Below are 17,361 nucleotides of genomic sequence, written 5' to 3' on the forward strand. Positions count from 1 at the left end.
TGATAAACTGATTTCACCACTGTGCACAAAAACCATTTATGCACCTTTTAAAGTCAAGATAATTTTTTTGAATCCAAATTCAGTGATTTCCAAAAATGCTCATCTCTATGTCATTTTAGGAAATTTCACTCCCTTTAGTTAAGAAGTCCAATTTCTCTTTCGCCAAATTTAACTCTTTAAATTCAACTATCTCAACGGGGATTAGAAATCCATTACTTGTGTAACCCTCAATGGTTCAGGGATACAGCTATTCGTGGGCTCACAACTCCTTGTGACTCGGAACAACAATTTCCGACTTACCCATCGAATCATGGTAAGAGCGCCTAGCAACATCGCCTCATGATTCCCTAGGTATCACTGATAGTGCCTGCAAGAACCAGTAGGTTTTGGTTAGCGTACAGTACGGTCCCTTCAACCATATATCCCGATCGAATCAACAACCATTGGTACATCGAGAGTCGTTCGAGATTCGATAACTATGCAATACATCTTGAAGATCAAATAGTGACATCGCATGTGCTACTAGGAAACCAAGTAACCTAAAGCACATTATGTACTCTGGCCAGAGATTTGTCACACTAATATCTCCTCAAATCGCATAGGATATCCACACTCGCAAGCGTGTGGTGAATCCTTGACAACAAAGTATTGACTCCTATATGTGTCATAACTGTACCCAATCTCGACACCTGATGACCCTCATAGAGTCGGTAAACGAGTCAAAGTACAGAACTACATATAGAGTCTTCATGATGTTTCAAGTAGTAAGGACTAATGGTGTACAACCAAAACCGCGGACTTATCCACTCAATTAATGATAACCACTTGGAAAGTTCGAATAGGGTAGTTCGATCATCCATCATATGAATATTCATTTGCATGCTTCGAACATCTCTATGTTCTATACCAATGAAACGTGGTACTAGGCATCGCAAATACTAGTCTCAATCTCGAGTGATCCTTATCCTTATTAGCGGACGGCTCAATTGACTAGGAACTGTTTAAAATATACAGTAATTATAAGATGTGTTTCATGATAGTCATTCAATTCTACTATCACATCTTACATGTACTCTAGTATATTCAAGGTCTTTATCTAAACATCGTATAGTACGTCACAACATAATAATATGATAAAAGATAAAGTAAATGTCAATATAAAAGTGTAAATTATATTATACAAAGATTGTTTACACATAGAGTCACAAAAGTCCTTAGCCTTAAGTTGGCTAACCGGGCACCCACTCTTTCATTTGTGACTAGCAAGTGTATTGAACTTGGCTATATAGGTAGCACTTTATTGGGTAAATTTGATCAGGAAACACCGCTGATTTAGACAAAAAGGCAAATAAAGAACAACCTTTTAGCAAGTGGATGGCAAACTTGCAACCTCTCTTGTTCTCCTATTTTCATCTTAGCATATGTGAAAATTGATAATTTCTATCGTGTGATAGATCATATTTTAGAGACAGATCCATATCTACATTGAAAGTAATGTTTTTGACATAAAAAATAATATATTTCATTAATATGTTCGGATATCCGACTCGTATGTGAAACCGTGTCATAACCCTTATGTCCATAAAGTATATTTGTTGTTTCATAATATAATTGGACAGGTCCCCCGTCATTTTCTCTAGGGACCAAACGACCGGGAAATGAGTCCATCAAAATATTTTAACAAAAGAATATAATATTATATAATAAATATTTACTTAAAAAGAAATAACTTTAGTGAATCAATATAATATAGTGTAAATTTAATTTAACTATATCAAGACTATGAAAATAAATTTTTCTCAAAAACTAATTAGCCGTACACGTTTTTTTTTTAATATTAAGGAAATAGAATCCATTGCTGTTCAATAATTTTATTTACTTTGTAGACTTATGCGGTTTTGCTGAACCGGGATCCCGGGTTGTCAGGGTTGTTAGATGGGCCTGATGAACTAGCCGGATTGATAAGAATGATGAGTAGTGGACTGAATATAATACTTTACTCCTAGGTAAGGATACTTGTGCACAAAGGAAATGTAGCAAAACATGTTAGTGGGGCATCAGAAGGTTTTTTCGGCAAGGCCACTCCGATGCTTAAGTCAGACTCAGATATAGAGTGAGCTTTTTAAGGAAAGCAATGTAAATGTAGTGTTTTTGAGATTGAGATGAACGTACCCCCTACTGATACCTGTGGCGAGGTATTTATAGGTCTTGAAGTGAGAGACCAACTCCGCAATTTCAGGGGAATGACCACGATCTGGATCGTGGGTGCAAGGGTTGCCCACGTCTACCTGTTACGCCCGATCAAGCCGGAAGGATCGGGGTTATGGAAACGTGGGGGTCATGCCCCTGAAAAAAATAGGTGTTGACGGGGTCATAAGGACTTGGTCTTTCCAGCCTCATAAATCCATCCGAGATGAGCTACTCCCTTATCTTCGAGCTACTAGTCCGACCTCGTCAAGCCCTACTTATTCTCCTACAAGAGAACAACCCTAATGTCCCTACCTTTTCGGAATCCTGATGCCTCTAGCTTTTCGGGGTATCACCATTCCTCCCTAAAATAGTCGGGCTAGAGCCCTGCTCGCTCTCTCAAGAAACAGCCCTGATACCTTTGGCTTCCCTGGGTATCATAGACTATTAGTTTTTATTTTACAAAATAACATTTAGACATGCTACATATCCTAGTGCTTGTGTAACATACATATTTTTAAATTTACGAGTAAAAATAAAAATGAATCGGTTTTTTTGTGAGATAGTAGTTGATCGACTTCATTCATAGATAATGTTAAAGGAACACTCTTTGCATAAAAAAAAAAATACTCTTTTTGAATGCATTGAGTGAGAGTTCTGTCTTTTAAAATTAATCATTGAGATAGTTTAACAAAAACTTGTGTGAATAAAAATAGTAAAAATAACATGTAAAAACTAAAAACAAACTTGTCTTTAAAAATAAATTGTCTCCAAATTTGTTTTAAATACATAAGTGAGATATTATTTAATAAAATATATTAGATTTTGAGAGGAAATGTTTTCTGATTCGAAAATTTGATTCGATTAATGTGTATAATTTAAGATTCACAAAATCTCTTGGAAAACGGCACACATATCAATTTCATAATACAGATCTTTTAATCGAGGCATCCATAAAAAATATTACTTTTTATACTAAATATATTGTCTTTTATTGTAAATATGAATATGGTTGACGTGAGACCATATCACAAAAGATCTAGGTTCTATTTGGACGTATACTTTAAAAATATTTTTAGTATTTTATAAGTAAAAAAATCTAAAAACATGTGTTTAGACAAGGTTTTTATAAAATATTTTTTAGAAAGTGTTCTACAAGTATAATTTTTAAAGAACAATTGAGAGATGTTTTTAAATATTTTTAGAATGAAACTATGAAAAATGATAAACAATATTTCTTTGAAATATTAAAATTTTTTTATAAAATAATTGTCCAAAACATTTATTCCAAACTTTTGAAATATTTTATAAAATTTTTTAAAAAACACTTTCATAAAAACGGTTTAAAGTATTTGTCAAAACAGAGACCTATTCTTTTAGATTTTGTTCAGATTATTTGGAATGAAAATTTATTGATCACATTTTTTTCCCCATTTTCTCAACTTTAGGAACCAATAAGAATAAAATATTTTTTTTGTGAATCTATAAGAAAAAAATATTAAGAATCCTTTCCTTAAAAAAATATTAGAAGATAATTCGTAACTGTTTGAAAATGATGAAGTAAGCCGACAAAAGCAATTAAAGTTCAGCCAAATATTTTGTTGTTCAAAATTAAGAAAAAAATAAAAAGATAATATATTGTATTTATTAAAATAAGATAATATTTATAATTTAAAATTTCTTCTTAGAAACAAAAACTCTTCCGAATTTTAAGAGTTCAAGAAGCAAAAACTGACTAGACAAGACCCACTCAAGAATTCGATTAGATCTTTTTGCTCCTTTGTTGATTTCATGACCTTTGAATCTTTTGTCCTTCGGAAGCTTTAAATAAAAGGTTAGTGTTTACCACTGAGTAGGGTTAAATTCCAATTTTTCCCATTGATCTGGAGGCAGAAGGTACAGATTTGAGAATGTTGTTTGCCATTAATTGGATGTAATGCTGCATCGGTTGTAAAGTGGAAATGGGTTTTTGAATCTGTATATTACAGTGGTAATGGTTTTGTTTTAGTGGGCTGGGGAGATCTGGTGTGGAGTTTGTTCCACACCTTGTTCTGTTCTTTCTGATTTTTGTCCTTTTTCTATGTTTGTTGCTGAATTCTTCTTCTCTTTAGCTGGGTTTTGGGTGGGTACGAATTGGAAATGCTGGATGTTTTCTTTTAGAATTCTCTGTACTGCATTTTTGTTGGTAAAGATGAATTCTTGATTAAGATTCCGCTCAGTGTTTTAAGCGTCTTTGGTGCTGCTATACTGCATTAACGCTTGGATCTTTATCTTTGAAGATTGGCTTTTGGTAAATATCCTAATAAGCGCAGTACTAAGTTACTTTTCATGCGAGGTAAAAGTTTTATGTTCTTCATTAATCATTGTTCGTGGATTTGCAGTCATCCTCTGTGTAACCGTGTTTAAAGTTTAAACATTGCACGCAGCGAATGAGATGGCTTAGTTTTCCGCCATATCAAGATTCGGTGGTTAGCTGTTTTTTGTTATTTTCGGGACTTATGATGAGAAATATCATGTTGTCAGGTAACTGTTATAATGGATGCTGAAAATGGAAAAGAAGCGGATTGTGAAAATGGTTTTCATCGGCCTGAGCTCGATGGGACATTCAATGGCAGCTTGCAAATTGACAATGTGAGTGAGACTTTCGAGAATGTTGTGAAGTTGAACAACAATCTAACTTCATGCTCGGAACTGAAAGAAGAACCTTCTTTGCCTTCAGAAATTCATGCAACAAACCTAATGAAGGTTGGAAAGCGGGGTTTTCTTTTCTATACAGTTATCAACCCTTTTCAAACTTCATTGTGTTATAATGTTAATATTTTCTTCTAGGAACTTGGAGTTAAAGTGGCTGGTGATTCTAATAAATCTAAACCTCTAAAGAGTACGGGGAAGATCAAGAACGAGAAGCCTTTAGGCTCCAGACATGGTGCAGCTGCAGGGCTAAGCAAAGATGATAAAGATGTACTGAAATCATCTGACGCTTCAAATGGTACCACTGCTAGATGCCCCAGGGAGGATGTTGATCCTAAAGCAAAATCTAAATCATTCAAAAAGAAACTAGAAGCTGACCACTCAAAAGCTGCAGGTGACCAATATAATTGTAAGGTAAATGGTTATATGTGTATGGAATACAAATTGGCATTTCATACATTTGCTATTGCCTTATTACCTGATCTCTTGATTATTCTGTTATCTCAAGCAGCAGGCTGGACATTCTGATGAAACATCGTCGTCCCCAAGTGCCACACAGTCTCAAAAACTACCGTATGTTTTCTCCATTTCAATAAATAAATTCCTTTGCAGGCATTAACCTCCAGGATACTTATGACTGGACAAGCATCCCCAGCATGCCACTTTGGATGAAATTTTCATACCTTCCGTCTCTATAATAGTTAATCTATGAAGTTTTCTGTTCCCTGATATCTCATTAAAGTGGTTCGTAAACTGTGATTTCCTTGCGACAGCGAGACAACAAAACCGAACGTCTGTAAAAATGGCCCTGCTGAAGCTGAAGAGGTCTCAGATTCATTGTTGTATCCTTTTAAATTTTATGCCATGACATACACTTCCTTTGACATTGAATGTGGTTGTATATATATCTTTTTCCAATTAAATTATTTGTCACTAAAGGCTGTACTTGGTTTGTCCTTAATACTTTGTAAAAGTCCCGATGGAGAGGCAAAGCCCCTGAAATTGGGTTCTCTTCCAACCTATGGTTTCAGTTTTAAATGTGATGAAAGGGCTGAGAAAAGAAAGGAGGTTAGTTTTACTACTTCTAGCACGGATTGTTGAGTGTTTCTTTAATAATATGGACCTGAGGCATGTATTTTGTTTGAGAAGTTTTATTCAAAACTTGAGGAAAAGATCCATGCAAAGGAAGTCGAGAAGAATAATTTGCAAGCCAAAACGAAGGTATAATTCTGATTTAATGTCACTTTTACAATTTAGAGCAGTGAATGTGTGAATTCTGCTTTATTGCTTTTCATTTTTAAACAGGAGACACAAGAAGCTGAAATCAAAATGTGGAGGAAGAGTTTGACATTCAAAGCAACACCTATGCCTAGCTTCTATCAGGAACCTCCACCTCCAAAAGTGGAATTAAAGAAGGTAACGTGATACAGATTGCATATCATGATGCTAATCACTAATCAGTGTGAGCTGTATGTAACACGAGTGGGAGACTTCAAATTATGTTGAATAACAGAATAAGCAGGGTATATCATGGTGAAATATCCCTATCGTCGAGCATTACTACTGTTTTACTGTGGCTATTTACGAGAGTTCAGCTGTCCCTCGTGGTTGAGATACACCCTTATATTGATTAGTTTTCTAATTATTTGATGTTTGTATGTGCCTAAATTTACTCTATATGTGTGGACTTGTCTATAAAGTATGAGCTTCTTCATCACCTAATACTTGATCAATAACATGCATCAATGCAGATACCTACTACCAGAGCCAAATCTCCCAAACTTGGTCGGAAAAAGACTTCAGTTACTGCTGATTCGGAAGAAATTGGTGTCCCCAGTGCTCGCCCTGGTAGGTTGAGTTTGGAAGAGAAGGAAACTCCATATAAACTCGCTAAAGCACCAACTGTTGCCGGTGTTAAGAAGCCACTAAGGAAGTCTCTTCCTAAGTTACCCTCTGAGGATAACAGCTTATCAGACGAAAAGAAAAAACCTAGATCTCGTAAAAACTCCATTTCCAAAGTAACAAGCGAACCACTAGTCCAGCTGAACAACGTGTCTGAGGAAAAGAGTGAAGTTGCATCGGATGCCCAAAAACAGGAGGCAGGGAGTGGGACAACTGCTGAGCCAACCGAGAGCCAGCCAAATGTTGATGATGAACAGTTCCTGGGTGATGAAGAACAAACCACTTTCATTCCGGAATCCATCATGGTATGACCACTGAATTCAGCAGCCACAAAACAGGTATCCTCTAGAAAACCACCTTCTAGTTTAATTCCATTTTCACCTAACATGCTTGATATATCTGAATAATGTTTAATCTTTTAACAGTAAACCTGTGGACAATATTCTGGGTGGTTGGTGGCTCGTTTCATACATTGCCAGCAAGGAAGTTTGGTTATTTAATACGCTTTTCAAGTTTGCAGAGTGCGGTGAACTTGTTTTCCTTATCATATTAGCACCTGAGTAGAGAAGTGGAAGTTTTGAGGGAATTCTGCTGTGAAATGTTTCAAGATCAAACTATTGGCTGTTTTGTATTTTAGGTTGGCGACTATTTTTGGCTTGTATTGTTTTTTGTTGTTCAGATAAACAGATGGTATGCATGTTCAAATATTGTATCTGCACTCATTGCTCTGGGTTATTAATTTCGTCTGTTGTTTCTTTGAGCTTTTGTGAATGATGATCGAAACTCAATTGTTGCTTGCAGTTTTCGCTAACGCTTTTTTGTCCCTTGTTATGTGTTAAGCCAACTTAAATGTATTAATTACACACAATGGCACCCCATGCTATACACAATACATTCAACATAAAGAATTTTGCTTCTCTCCGTTTGTCTCTATTCTAGCAGTATCAACAATTGCTGCACATTAACCTATCAAGTTGTGAGGATAGGAGGAAGATACTCCGATCTTGTGCCAAGGACACGAGCTTTGGTGTCCGGGAAGAATTCAAACCCTGCTAGTGCTGTTATCTCTCCATAATTTGAGATATGAACTGGGTAACTAAGAAGATGACTAGAAAGGTCTTCTTGAAATGTTTCACTGGAGTACATTTTCCAGTTTTCATCTGCAATTTCATTAACATTTCGCACGCATTCAAGACTTTCTGGGTGAAGAAATGAGTCTGCCTCTCGCAGGAGGTGCTCACTCCACAAGGCCATCCTGAAGCCAAAAATCTGACCCCTGGCAGGCTTCACCCTGTTGGCTAGGTGATGAGGTTGGAATGCTCCCATAGCTATCTCAGTGTCACGTCCCCCGTCCATTGATCTTTGATTGATGTTTGCAGATCCAATGATTATATATTCATCATCAACTGTTGATGGTTTCAAAAAAAAAAAACATCAACAGTTGATCAATACATTTGGATATGCTTATTTGGTATTAAAGAAATTATGTTGCATGTAGTGGGCAATGTGATTCGCATACCTATCATCATTTTTGCATGAACGTATATCATGAAACGCCTAGACTGCTGAGCTCTACTATAATTTGTATCAGGATCAGGTTTCTCTGGTGGTGTGTATTCTCCAGCCATGGTCACTTCTCGGTTTCCAAGACAAAAGAATGTCAAGTAATCCCTAAGGTTCACATTACTAATCCCCTTAGCTTGTAAAGCAGCAGAGATATCAGTATACATCATCTCCATTGTCCTCCTCTGCCAATCCAAGATGGCCTGAACCGATCCACTCTCAGGTATGCCTTCTGGCCACATTGGAATCACAATGTACACTGTAAATCGCTCATTTGCCTGGATCTTACTCACTATCTTTAATGATAGCTCCTTGGGTATGAGGTGTAACGCATTGATATCCTCAATTTTGATGTCTCTTGACTTTTTCCAATCAAATGAGCTGCCAAGAAAATACTGATTTTCAATGTATATGAAGTTGTTTGCTCGACGAATAACGTTGATGTATGCATCTTGTATGCTGCGATCAATCACATTATCCTTCCCACTGACCAGTCCTTTTTCTGATGCTTCCTCTGGTTTTTCAGGAAAACCAAAGGCTGCTCCACCATCAATTGATCTAAATATTTGGACATTCCAGGTTTCAGGGTCTGCGGTTGTGGTGATGTTTGTCGGGGGTAGGATGAACCTATCCAACTCTTTGAGTGAATAAATGTACTGGTTCCCCACTTGTTTTCTCCACCTCTGCTCGAAATTGTACAGCACGTCCCAAGCCACTGGCCCTTCAAGTCGACAGTGAACATCGTGCCAGGGCTCTCTTGGACCCCCTTTTCTGATTGATGATCCTGGAAAGTTTGGTTGGTGAAAATCATCATGATGAATGGAGTCCAAGGTCCTAAAAAGGGAGTGACTTCTTGTGTCGTATCGCCCATCACAGAGATCTATGCCACCAACAAAACTAACTATCCTTCTCTTCTGAGACCTCTCTCCCGTTGCTTCACTGTCTACTACAACTGTTTTCTGGTGGTGTGTAAACAAGGTGGAAACCTGAAACCCCTGGAAACTGCTGTTCCCGTCGTCAGGGTTTCTGGGGCACAACACACAACGCACATTAGTATTCTGAAAGTAGTCCTTTGTTTCTTGATCATGCGTGGCCATTAAACCATCCTTCTTCAGTTCCCTGACGGAAGTCCTGTCATCCCAAACAAGCATAAGAACAATAACACCTTCATCCGCTTTTTTCTTCAGCAATTCTCCAAGAATCACGTTCCCTTCAGGCTTTTGCCTATTCGGGTCCCTTATCAGAGTGATTTTTGTGTAAACCGACCACCCGGTTATGTAAATCAAGTGTTGGGCATTGCTGATAGCATCAAACATGTCTTCCCAACATCTTTGAGGCTCATAATACCCGTTGGAGCTCAGGAACTGTGTGATATTATCATCGAGCACGTGGGCATCCGGATACAGTGAAATCTTACAGCCCTGTCTCTGCCTGAAGAAAGTGTAAGGCACCCCTCCGAATGCCGGTGTGCTGATTCCTTGAGACCAGTTACTTTGTTCAGTGGCGTTAAAATACTGGAGTTGTACATGGATTCTTGAACCTCCATTGATAGGATTTCCATCTTCATCCAGTATTTGAATCCATCTATCCACCGGTGTTCCAGTCATGAGTTCCTCAACAGGTAGATAAGCTCTACCAATTAGTGTTGCTCCAAGAGGATTATCATCTTTGACGGTGAAAATTACGTTGGAAATGGTGTGAGCACAATAGATGCGAAAATGCTCGTACCATCGCGGATTTGAAGGCTCGTTTTCGATCATTCTCGTCCGCCCCACCCTCGCCCTTCCTAAATCCACGGTGGCATATAGTCTTGAACCAGCCACCTGTTTGAATTGAATTATGCACACTTATAAATTTGATATCAACATGTATGTTGATACATAAACATGAAATGGTTCAGAAGTAGAACCTCAGGCCGGCAAAGCACCAGTTTCTTGAACTGGGATAAGAATCTTTTGGTCGTTTTTTGTGGACTTCCGGTCTTGAGGAGGCCGCCGCCGCACCGGAGAATATATTGATAAAACGCATTAGGAATATACAAATATACTTGTAGCTAATATTGTGTGAGGAAGCCAACATGCCAAAAGCTCTTTGTTTTTTTTAAAAAAATGTCTTTCTTGAAAAATTCAATGTTCGGCGACAAACGTTGTTTTAAAAAAAATATTTTTTTAGAAACTAGAATTTTTGGTTTCTACATCTACGTGTATTTAAAAATAAAAATAAAAACACTTTTTAATATTTATTCAAACGTCAAAATTGTTTATTTTTTTTAAAAAGTAAAAACACTTAAAAAAGATAAACCTATTTATTTTTTTTAGACTATAGTCTATAGTTTCCGCACTATAAAAGTTAGAAACTACACGAAATGAGTGTAAGAGATCGAGTCTAGAAGAGGAAACTAATTTGTTAGTGCGAACAAAATATATATACCGCGCCACATAATTGGAACCCGCATCCGCCACCATCTAATTTATCAGCCTCGTATATGGTTGCATGAAGAATCCCATGGAGCAAACGTGGAGTCATGATTTGATAATCTGTAATAATTATTAGTGCCAAAAAAACTAGCTAGTAATATAATGTATATTATCAATTATGTAATAACAACGTTATAGTTATTTTGTTGCAACAAAAAGAAGACGGACCTGCGGATCAAAATGGCCACCAATTCAACTTGTTCATTGAGAAAAAACAAAACTTAAATAAGCTAACAAAGTCATATGGTCACGTACGTACGTAGGTAGAAGAATCTAACAAATATTTACTTTTGTTTGAAGAAAGAAATATGTGTTACTTTTTGGTGATTGTTTAGAATATACGTGCATATTTATAAGAGAAATTCGCATTCTTAATCGTGTAACTTTCTTGTGAATTTGGTCATCTCCACATTGTGAAATTGCAGTCTTAGACTCTTAGTTCAATATTTTTTTTTTCATGCGTTGAAGTGAGACGCTAGTAGTGTCATATCAATATTTTCGTTTAAATATGACTCAAATTACCAAAATTCAGACAAAATACAAAACTAAAATAGAAATTTAACGATATAAAGAACTTAAATCGCAAAAATAAAAATAAAAAAACAGCCAAGATAAAATTTATTTTCTTTGTTAATTAATGGTAGTACCGGACTTGCAAGAAATCAATATATACGGTGAGAAAGAATGAGAATGGAGGTAATATTGCAGAATATTGAGTAGGGAACGTACAAAGCAAAGTCTAATGGAAAGTTGAATGACAATGGCTAGCTAGCTTCGGACTTGGGTTTTTATTTATCTAGTTTGGGGGTTTATGTTCTGCCGTTTCTATGTTATTATGGTTTTTAATTATAATGTGGGATACACAAAATTTGAATGTCTAATAATTTTTTTTTTGAAAAAAAAAATTCACAAAACTATACCCTTATTTTAGTAGGGTAATACCATATATATAAAATCCAGAAAACTTAATCAAAACAGTATGCTACACTTTGCACTACATATATTAGACTTACACGCATGATTAAATTAAAATCTTTTTTACTATTATTACTAACTATATGTAAAAAATAATGTTAATAGGATCATTCAAAATTATACCAGAGTAAGTGAGTAACAAGTACTGACATATGTTTTAGTACAAACATATTTAATTAATCGTCTGAATTATATAATAATTAAGAACCTTTCATGATTAAATAAGAAAAATTGCAATTTTGGTCGTTTATGTTTGTCACTTTGCGATTTTGATCCTCTATGTTATCATATTTCAGTTTTAGTCCTGTATATTTTGATTTTTGGCAATTTCAGTCCTTTTTATTCGAACATGATTGCGTGACACTATACACGTCAGCTCCACATCAGCACTGTATTGGTGCCACATTAGCGCCATATCAGAAAAAGGACTAAAATTGCCAAAAAAATAAAGATAGCGGACTAAAATTAAAATATGAAAATACAGAGGACCAAAATCGCAAAGTTACAAACATATAGGACTAAAAAATCAATTTTCACTGATTAAATATTAGCGAGCAAGTGATCAATATCATTCTCAATATGTTATATATACAATGAAGATTTTATTAGTCTTTTGAAATTATAAAATTATGTCTGCATTTTATTTCTTTTTAAAAAATATTCAAAAATACATTTATGACAATTTTATAATTCAAATGCAATTTATTAATCCAGTATGTAACTCTATTTACATATATAAATTTTTTCTTGTTGCCAACACACGCGATTATATATATTTTATGTGGATATAACAATCAAGATCTTTATTTATGTTAAATTACGACTGAGGGTGTTTGGCTAAACTTATTAAAAACAACTTATAAACTCTAGCAACATACTGTTTTAGGAGCTTATAAGCTGTCAGGTCTTATTTTAAAAATAATATGTGAAAATGTTTGGATGAATTTATTTTAAACAACTTTAGATGTTGATATGTTTGGTGCTATAAGATCTTTTTATTGTCAAAGTTACTAAAAAAGGTATAATACTATGAAAGTAATGTAAATAATAATATATTTTCCAAAAAAAATTTTAAATTATCATACGTTAAAACATATTTTTAAAAAATAAAAATATTTTTAATTTTAGTTTAGAAAAAAAATTGATAAATTATGTACAAAAAATGTGTAGAGGGCATGGCATGGTGACAATTTAATAGAATATATGATACTATGGAGAAGCAAAATATCAAAATAAGACTTTTCTTAAAAAATAAGGGTGTTCATATTTTTTAAAAAAACACCTTATAAGCTGTTTGAAAAAAAGTTGTCAAACAAATTTGAAGAGCTTATAAGGTCTAAAACAACTTATAAATTGTTTTCAAGAGCGCGGAGCTAGACTTTCGGTTCAGTGTAGGCAATAATATACTATAATTAATAAAAAAAACATCAGTCAATCGACGACTAGAAATAATGTATCTTAAAGTTCAATCATAAGCTACACAAGGTCAGAAGCACTTGTTAATTGTCGAGAAAACATTGTAAAAAAGATGAAGAACAACACGTACAAAATCCGCAATTTAAAAAATCTGATCGAAAATATAAACTCTACATTTCGAGAAATAAGCATAACATCATTCTCGATTGCAAAAAAACACAATATGTATATATATATATACATATATATATATATATAATGAATAATTGAAAAACTTTGAAGGAAAAAAAATTGAACCTAAAATTTGGTGAAATCATATATTTTGTATATAATAAGAATGATGAACCATTAAGTAATATGAGTTGAAATTATTGTTAATCAAAATGTACTAAACTTGTGAGAAGAAAACATTGGATAAAAAGTTATAGACCGTGTACCCAAACAATATATAGAACTAAAATTTAGATCTAAAATTATAAAAGGACAAAACAATTATATTATTTTGCTTGTTTTTTGGATTTAAAAATTATTTATATATATATATAGAGTTTTTTTTAAGTGTCCACCTTTAATGCCCACCATCATGCCCACCAATGATGTGACACTATTCTATTGGATGTGATAAATTGTAGGTCCAATAGAATAATTTCACATCATTGGTGGGCATGGTAGTGGGCATGATAGGTGAGCACTTGAAAAAAACTCTATATATATATATACCTTTTTTTTTTCCCAGTGTGGGCATGCTGGGCTTGCTCCGCCGGTGAAGCTACGTCAAACATCTTATATACAAATAAGATCTTAATGGTGGTGATACCATCTCTCCCATTTTGAAAAAGAGGGATCCTTTAATCCTTTTCTTAATAATATTAATAAGAATAATAGTAGTAGTAAAGATTGTTAAAAGTCTCGGGGGTGATACGATCTCTCCCATTTTTAATAATAATAATAATAACAATATATAGAATGATAAAAATAATATTTAAAGAGGAAAATGTTCTAAATTAAATATATACGTATACATACTCTAGTACTACTCTCATTTACAAATTAAAATTCGGGTGATAAATGATTTGTTACAACAGGGGATGTGACATATTTCTTTTGAGAAAACGTATCAAAATTTAGGCGATTGGGCGTTTGCATTCTTTTGGGTGGTCCAGAAGAAAAAGGGAAGAAAAAGGTGAGCAAACACATGATTTGACAGTATAGTTGTATTAAGTGGGAGTGGTTATGAACATTATAGTTCAGTAATTGCAGTGTAGGTGTGAGCTTTCAATGCCTTCCTCAAAATTCCACCACCGACTCTCTCTAAAAAAAAAAAAAGCAAGTGCTAGCTCTTTAATTTATACCACTACATGCATTGCAGACTATTCCAACTCTCTCATCTTTAAATATAAACTCGTACTTGTGATTCGCCCCGTCCAGTTCAAAATGGGAGTACCCAACAAGTTCAGAGGCGTCCGCCAGCGCCAGTGGGGCTCTTGGGTGTCTGAGATTCGCCACCCTTTACTGTAATAATATATATTCATCTCCTCTAGCTAGCTCCACATATATTATATATATATATATATATATAATATTCTTCGTTCGGATGAGTCGATGCGGGCAACGGGGCACTGCCCATCTGCCAACATCAATGGTAGCAAAAAAGAGTCTATGCTACCACATGGACACTGCTCGGAGATCCGACGGGCCAATTTTTTTTGCATTTCACATGTTCACAAAGACATCAGAAATTAAAAAAAAAAAAAAAAAAAAAAAAACAACCATCGATGTACTAGCATAGACTCTCTCATGGTGGTAGATCAATTTGCAGATCAAATCAATTGATCTGCCACCGTCCAACTGCCCTTCGGGTAACAGCATCATGAACTCATCCCTTGGTTACTATACCCTAATTTACGTGTTGTGTAATTTGCATGCAGAAAGAAGAGGATATGGCTGGGGACTTTCGAGACGGCGGAAGCGGCGGCGCGAGCGTACGACGAAGCGGCCGTGTTGTTGAGCGGGCAGAAGGCGAAGACCAACTTCCCCATAATGCAGCGACCCATTAGAAACGACGTCGATGGGAATGAAGATTCGGGTCAGGATCAAGAGCGGTATAACTACTATTCTCAGCTAGGAGCTAAGCTCAGGAGAAGCTGCTGCAAGGACTCAGCGGCTCCCTCCATCACTTGTTTGAGGCTGGACAACGACAATTCCAAGATCGGCGTTTGGCAGAAGCAAGCCGGCCGGGGCTCGCCGTCCAAATGGGTCATGAAAGTCGAGCTACTCAAACACATGACCGATGATAATTCAGCTTCGCCTCATGATCATCATCATCGTGATCATGTGATTATGGACGAAGAGCAGAAAGTTGCAGCGCAAATGGTGGAAGAGCTTCTTGGAGATCAAAGAATATTTCTGTAAATGGCCGCTAGCTCCATTTATATATATATATATTTACCCCTCCACCGAATAAGCAGTAGCGGCTGATGATACTAATATTAATTATATATCAGACATATATATACAATTATAACGTAACTATGTATGTATGAATATATTACTCTTATGTATTTGGTCATTAATCGTGGATGCTAAGGTTCTGGCCTCAAGGCATTGAGACATGCACATTCATCTTCACTAGTTAAAGTAACCGAAATTAATTGTATTTGTGACGTTTTATTCTATATAGCTAGGTACTGCGCGCAATTGTGACGATTCTACCAATATTTCATGAACATATATATAAAAGTTTCATCTTCAAGCACTGAGTTCTGTTTATATTATAAGATGATATTTTTTGTTATATAGAAAGTGTGTTAAGATATTATGGCTACGTTTTCTATCATCTTTTTCAGGTTGGTGACGAGAAATTGATTCCTTTCTAAATATATATATATATTGGAAAATCATAAAGTGCTGTATGTTGTATTACTTGAGGTTGTGCTTGAATTAATAGTATTTCAAACTCATTGACTTAGTTTGGATATTAGCAAAATTGAACTGATTTTTTTTTAAAGAGGTGTTGGAGTATATATAGAGGTAACGATTGGGCAGTAGTTATGAGTTTGATTATTCTTATTAATATCGTCTTGTGCGAGCCTGTCGCACGGAATTTTTCCAATATGGTTTAACTAGATAGCATGATTTGTAAGTTATTACATTAACTCGAGGATTTACTAATGCGCACATAAAAGATAACGGAGGTAGGTTTTCATGTCATAAAAAAATAAAGTAAATTTCAAATCCCACCATAACATGCTATGCAGTTTTCAGTAGTTATTGTGACGGACAGGGCCGTTTCTATTTGGAGGCAGAAGAGTTGTCCGACTCGGACCCATTTTTTTTGGGGCCCATAATTTTGAAAAAAATTATTATATAAAAGTGTAAATTGATCCAATATAAATTAATTATTCTTGGATTTTTTCATTCATATCACATGAAATTATTTTTTCTCTGCCTACTGCCTAATATAAACTTTTTTATTATTTTTGGGCCTATTGATAAATTTATTTATGAAGTTTATTATTCCTAGGTCTCTTGATAATTTTTTTCAAATATAAATTATTTTTTCCGTACCCAATATAAACAAAAAACCTTTTTTATTCCCTAAATTTATTATATAGTATAATTTGACCAATATAAAAACATATTTTCTTACTCATAGGGGTTGTTCTGATATTAATGAGGACGATTTATTTTCGGAGTTGCCATTCTTGAAGTTCTCATTATCAAGAGAAACAAAATCGGCAATGGATGTAGTGAATTATTTGAAAAGATATATGGATATTTATCAAATGCTCACATTGCTTACAAAATCTTGTTGACTGTGTTTTTTACGGGCAAAACATCTCAAACTTAAAGCTCTTCAAAACATTTTCTGAATAAACCATGTCATAAGGAAAGATTGAATGAATTGGTTATGCTATTAATTGAGAAAAAAATTCCTGAACAATTTGATCAATATTGTTAGTTCTAAACTGTTACACGAGTTATTTTATAGTAATCATTTTGTACATTTTTTATCTTCTTACTCAATTAAAATAGAAATATTTTGACTATTGCATATTTTTTAAATCGAAAAATTTGTTATTAGTTTAAAAAAATATGAACGCACATTATGATTTAGGGGCCTTTTTTAAAAGTTAGACTCAGACCCAAA

At 34.8% G+C, this 17,361-nt stretch overlaps 3 protein-coding genes across 4 annotated transcripts; 2 read left to right on the plus strand and 1 right to left on the minus strand.

Annotated features, from left to right (window-relative positions):
• The first annotated feature begins 3,889 nt into the window (after window positions 1–3,889).
• Window positions 3,890–7,540, plus strand: LOC140876047 (uncharacterized). 2 transcript variants are annotated; one of them, XM_073279900.1, is made up of 11 exons: window positions 3,890–4,021; window positions 4,467–4,522; window positions 4,711–4,932; window positions 5,017–5,292; window positions 5,390–5,451; window positions 5,652–5,720; window positions 5,853–5,946; window positions 6,028–6,099; window positions 6,184–6,294; window positions 6,630–7,118; window positions 7,206–7,540. In XM_073279900.1, exons 3-10 carry the CDS (start codon window positions 4,723–4,725, stop codon window positions 7,089–7,091), a joined length of 1,356 nt encoding a protein of 451 aa, XP_073136001.1. In that variant the 5' UTR covers window positions 3,890–4,021; window positions 4,467–4,522; window positions 4,711–4,722; the 3' UTR covers window positions 7,092–7,118; window positions 7,206–7,540. The 2 variants fall into 2 exon arrangements, with proteins under 2 accessions (XP_073136001.1, XP_073136000.1); XM_073279899.1 differs by lacking the exon at window positions 4,467–4,522.
• A 41-nt stretch (window positions 7,541–7,581) lies between these two features.
• Window positions 7,582–10,877, minus strand: LOC140876044 (phospholipase D alpha 1-like). Its single transcript, XM_073279894.1, has 4 exons — window positions 10,774–10,877; window positions 10,253–10,324; window positions 8,300–10,166; window positions 7,582–8,186 (listed from the first exon to the last, which is right to left on the minus strand). The coding sequence occupies exons 1-4, from the start codon at window positions 10,867–10,869 to the stop codon at window positions 7,750–7,752; spliced, it is 2,472 nt and encodes an 823-aa protein (XP_073135995.1). The 5' UTR covers window positions 10,870–10,877; the 3' UTR covers window positions 7,582–7,749.
• Window positions 10,878–14,597: 3,720 nt separating this feature from the next.
• LOC140884171 (ethylene-responsive transcription factor WIN1-like) lies at window positions 14,598–15,847 on the plus strand. Its single transcript, XM_073290843.1, has 2 exons — window positions 14,598–14,725; window positions 15,140–15,847. The coding sequence occupies exons 1-2, from the start codon at window positions 14,646–14,648 to the stop codon at window positions 15,621–15,623; spliced, it is 564 nt and encodes a 187-aa protein (XP_073146944.1). The 5' UTR covers window positions 14,598–14,645; the 3' UTR covers window positions 15,624–15,847.
• Window positions 15,848–17,361: the final 1,514 nt, after the last annotated feature.

This window comes from Henckelia pumila, chromosome 1, assembly GCF_033568475.1.
Source record: "Henckelia pumila isolate YLH828 chromosome 1, ASM3356847v2, whole genome shotgun sequence".
Lineage (NCBI taxonomy): Eukaryota > Viridiplantae > Streptophyta > Magnoliopsida > Lamiales > Gesneriaceae > Henckelia > Henckelia pumila.

Excerpts from the sequence above, each read along its gene's own strand:
- LOC140876047 (XM_073279900.1), top strand. The coding sequence starts at position 4,723 with ATGGATGCTGAAAATGGAAAAGAAGCGGATTGTGAAAATGGTTTTCAT. Across the intron at positions 5,452-5,651 it reads ACACAGTCTCAAAAACTACC|CGAGACAACAAAACCGAACG; the intron begins GTATGTTTTCTC and ends TCCTTGCGACAG. Across the intron at positions 6,295-6,629 it reads CAAAAGTGGAATTAAAGAAG|ATACCTACTACCAGAGCCAA; the intron begins GTAACGTGATAC and ends GCATCAATGCAG.
- LOC140876044 (XM_073279894.1), bottom strand. The coding sequence starts at position 10,869 with ATGACTCCACGTTTGCTCCATGGGATTCTTCATGCAACCATATACGAG. Across the intron at positions 10,325-10,773 it reads GGTTCCAATTATGTGGCGCG|ACCGGAAGTCCACAAAAAAC; the intron begins GTATATATATTT and ends GGCCTCCTCAAG. Across the intron at positions 8,187-8,299 it reads TCATGCAAAAATGATGATAG|TTGATGATGAATATATAATC; the intron begins GTATGCGAATCA and ends AACCATCAACAG.
- LOC140884171 (XM_073290843.1), top strand. The coding sequence starts at position 14,646 with ATGGGAGTACCCAACAAGTTCAGAGGCGTCCGCCAGCGCCAGTGGGGC. Across the intron at positions 14,726-15,139 it reads GAGATTCGCCACCCTTTACT|AAAGAAGAGGATATGGCTGG; the intron begins GTAATAATATAT and ends ATTTGCATGCAG.